Source organism: Eurypyga helias, unplaced genomic scaffold (genome assembly GCF_000690775.1).
Source record: "Eurypyga helias isolate BGI_N326 unplaced genomic scaffold, ASM69077v1 scaffold44389, whole genome shotgun sequence".
Taxonomy (NCBI): domain Eukaryota; kingdom Metazoa; phylum Chordata; class Aves; order Eurypygiformes; family Eurypygidae; genus Eurypyga; species Eurypyga helias.
Genome location: NW_010272246.1, coordinates 26,579 through 30,704, shown reverse-complemented (window position 1 = coordinate 30,704; position 4,126 = coordinate 26,579). Strand labels below are relative to the sequence as shown.

The window sequence follows — 4,126 nt, the reverse complement described above, 5'->3', positions numbered from 1 at the left end:
CACCTAGGCTGTACGCTTACACTTTATGTTATACCAAAAACTTGCAGATCCAGATAAGACTCTGATCAAAGAATACTCATAACTTAATCTGATGCATACAGAAATGTCTTGTACAAATTAACACCTTTCTAGTTTCCTTGTGACAATCTACTGTAAAGCAAATTTTATCTACATGTATTTTAAATAACATCACCAGAAAAATAAAAAGTTTATCAAATGAAAACATATTTCAGTTAGACCATGCTTTGCTAAAATCATGCTCAATTTATACAGTAGTCAAGTCCGTACTCATTTTTATTTTTTCTATTTTAAACAAAGATTCAAAACCACTGATTGTAAACTCATTGAGGAGACTATAGTTTATTCCGGCTCCTTTTTAATTGCTAGCACTTTTTCCAGAAGTCCATGCACTTCTCCATTTACACCGTGTTGATGAGAGGTCTTACTCCCCATATGGCTGTTGTAAGGGCTTCTTAAGTTACTAAAAGGAGTTTTAAGCTCTGCATCAGATGTCAACTCCTCTTTGATTGTAACGTGAGTTGAACTATCAGAAAATGAAGGTTCATTCCAGATTTCTTTGTCATGTGCTTCTTGGCTACTAACAGAGTTGCCACCTTTCTGCAACATGTAGTACAATATTGGGTTGGTTTTGGTCAGTCTTGGAGAGTCTTTTTCATAATCATTCTTGTCCATACCTGTGATCACCCATCTGATGGGTCCTTTTTCACTGGGCATGGGACACACACTAAACTGGTCGGACTCGAGTCTAGACACTGTACTCCCCAAATGTTCAGGGAAGGGGGAACCAGCAGGACTTTTTACTGCCACAGGATACTGAAATGTTCTATGATCTACACAATTGTTCTGCTGCACAGGGCTTCCCATTAATGCATTTACTGAAGAAATGCTGAATTCTGGTTTATTAATTGTTGCACTGGTTTTGTTTCCTTTTTTCTTGCCCTCCATTAGTATGTTATTCCTATGTTGTGACAGATCTCTCTCACAGTTTTCTGAGAGAAGCAGCTGTTTCAACACATTAAAGCCTTTACTATCTCTAGACCAACTCCTATTTTCACTTTCATTATTTGAGCCATGACTTACAGCGTATTTAAATTCAGCTTCGCTTCTGCTGAATTTCAGTTCTTGCTGGTTAAGCAAAGGCCCGTAGAGTGCCTCGGGAGGAGAAGCGTGATTGTTTGCAGCATCAGACATATTACTTTTCATCCTCTTTAACGGGCTTTCCAAAGGCTCAGCATGAAGCTTCCTCTTCTTCGGTACTGTGCAAAGACTCTTTGATTCAAGGTGTGCCAGCTCACTGTTTCGGTGACTTCTGTCCAGTTCATCTGCCGGGTAACTGTCTTGATTCTGTCTCAACAACCTACTTAGCAGGCCGTTTTTGGAAAAAGAGAAATCTTGAGGTGAAAGAGGTTCAGATTTCAACTCCTCGGTTGCTGGAGAAGCAGCTGTGTTTCTCTGCAGTGAATGAACAAATCCTTGAAATTTGTTACCCTTGCACTCCCTTACTTGTGCATTTGAATTATAAGGAACATTTGATTCTTCAGATGGTTCAGTTTTTATTTTCACCGTCAATATTTGCTCATGCAAAGCCTTATCTGTCTGTTCTTGAGAACTTTCATCTCTTAAAAGCACCCTCTCTTTCTTTTCACTTTTACCTTTATTGGGAGTTCCCAGAAGCAGCTGAAGGACAGTGCGCCTTTCAAGGAGATTTTCTATTTCCGAACCTGGAAGTCCTTGTTCAGAGGGTGCAGGCTGACAACTGAGTATTTTGTTATTTTCCTCGTGCGTACTCAACTTATTCGTGAGCAGAGGGCTGTTCAATCTATCAATCAAGCCAACAGGTTTATCCGTGTTCCCTGCTAGCAGCTGTTTGCTAGCTCTTTGTTCTTCACTCGACATGGATGTCTGCATGCCGCACTGAGCGAGGTTCTGCAACAGCTTGCTGGCACTGAAAGCGGAAGAGTTCTGGGGACTATCGTTCCTGCTCAGCTTGGCTCCTTGAATTTCTTTGCTTTTAGACAGGTCTATCAAATGCTTAGATGCGGGATTCACCAGCCTGTCCGGCTGGATGCTGCAGGCATACGGTGGCGAGCTGCGCTTGATGGCTAACGATGGGTGCGAGAGATTTATAGGCGAGTCTGCTTTTGCAGAAGCCAGCAAAGGTGGAGTGCTTAATGGAGTCATTCGATTTGCACTGGGACTGTCCGTAACAGGAGTCCTTTTACCAGTCTGTACAGTGAATTTTGCCACATCAGCTGCACTGTGTGGTCCCTGAGGGTCACTACTCTTGTCTACCTTTTCTTCACTCTTATGCCCCAGTAACAGCTGAAGTAGTGTTACTTTCTGATGGGGATTCAGCTTAGAAGCTTTCGGAGTGTCTTTGTCTTCCTTGTTCTCTGCACAGGACACTTTTGGATCCCAGTTATGAAGCAAGGACTGAGTCAGGTTATCCAGTGACGCAGGTGGACCTGCATCTGGTTTATCTGTCCTCTGTTTGAAGGAGAGGTCTATAGGAAGACAGTTAGAATGGGAGCTTTCATCATCACTGCTGTCATCTTCCGTAAAACTAGGATTGTTGTCTGAATACTCATCAATAGTTGTTGGTGTGCTGCTGTCTTCAAAAATGCTGGCTCTCTCACTCTGCTCGTGCGCTTTTACAAGCTGGGTGGTGTTCTGGCTTTTCAGCAGATGCAAGAGCAAACTGTTGCTGGGAGAGGTTTTCAGGTTACTCCTTTCCAAAGTACTTTTGTATCCCACATTTTTGGGAGGTGAATGCATGATTCCTACTGAACTCTGAAATGGTGCCATATTGCTTTTGCTAGGTACCGTTTTGGTGGATGATCCTGTCTGACCATTGAGATGGCTTGTCATTCCTTTTGCTAAACCGAATTGGCCAATATCTTTCTGAGCGCTTTCTTGTAATCTGGCCATAGCTGCAAGTCTCTCGCTTGCTATCTGACTGGCATTTTGTGCTTTTAAAGCATGTTCCCTGGAGTACTGCTGCAGGTGAGCTTCACTTGAAAGGAGCAAAGCTAGCTGGCTGCATGCTACGCTGGGCTTCGGCGAAGCAGCAGGACTAGATCGTTTCTCTACCATGCTTGCAACAGCTTGTAACCTTGCCGCACACGACAGTGGCTCATTTATCACTTTAGGTCCGCTCTGCACCGCATGAGGAGATTCTATAAACCTCTCCTTGGGCAGGTTCTTCGTGATATCAGGCAGGCTGTTGTCCAGCTTCTGATCTTTTGCTTTGCTCTTCTTCAGCAGAGTCTTCAGGTGACTGGACGCAACACCGTAGCACCTTAAATCTTTCTCCACTTGCAGAGAATCGTGGCTAAGAGAATACCCTTGCTCCTTAAGGCTCTGCCTAATCTGCTGTGACAGAGCAACACTCTGCAGCCTAGAGCTGAATGACTGAAGCAAAGAGGCAAGTAATGTGCTATCCTGTTTGCCTTTAGGCACATTTTCAACCATGCCAGCTAACAAAGCTTCCTTTTTTCCATCTAAATCCACAATGGAATCGGACAACCGCCTTCTCTTTGCTGCATTCCAGTCTTCAGAAGACTGCAACAGTCTTGCTTTTTTGAGGTGCAGCATGCCAGATCCCTGATACGTATTTGTGTTAAGAACTGGACCATTACTTTGACAGCTGGGAAATATATTTCCAGAAATCTTAAAGTTTTGATCCTCTCCACCAGGTCCAGTAGACTTTTTGTCAACTGCAGTACCTGAGCCTCCTGCTGCTTGATGCATTAGTAATCCCTCTAGGTAAGTTAGAACAACAGAATCCTGGTGCATCTCAGAGCCAAGCTCTTCTCCATGAGTCATGTTCAACACAAGTTTCCAAAAGGGCTCTGGTTCTATTCACTTCAAAGACTAGTTTCACTGTAGCTGAATTGAGATGTAAGTTAAGAAATAATAGGTAGATGTCGTCTGCAGTGTTTTCTCACAGACTTTCAGAAACACCACAGAAAGTCATATTCCAAACAGGCTTCTTCCAATGTGTACTGTTTGATGAGCCAGGTTTCCAATCATAGCAATCTGCCGATAACTAGAATATTTATGAAAGACGTTTAGGAGGAGCACTCAAAACATGCTTCCACAGTAA

General features: G+C 43.1%; 1 protein-coding gene across 1 annotated transcript; it reads right to left on the bottom strand.

Moving 5' to 3' along the window:
* Nucleotides 1-360: 360 nt before the first annotated feature.
* Nucleotides 361-3,846, bottom strand: NRIP1 (nuclear receptor interacting protein 1). The gene has a single exon (XM_010159073.1). It carries the CDS (start codon nucleotides 3,844-3,846, stop codon nucleotides 361-363), a length of 3,486 nt encoding a protein of 1,161 aa, XP_010157375.1.
* Nucleotides 3,847-4,126: the final 280 nt, after the last annotated feature.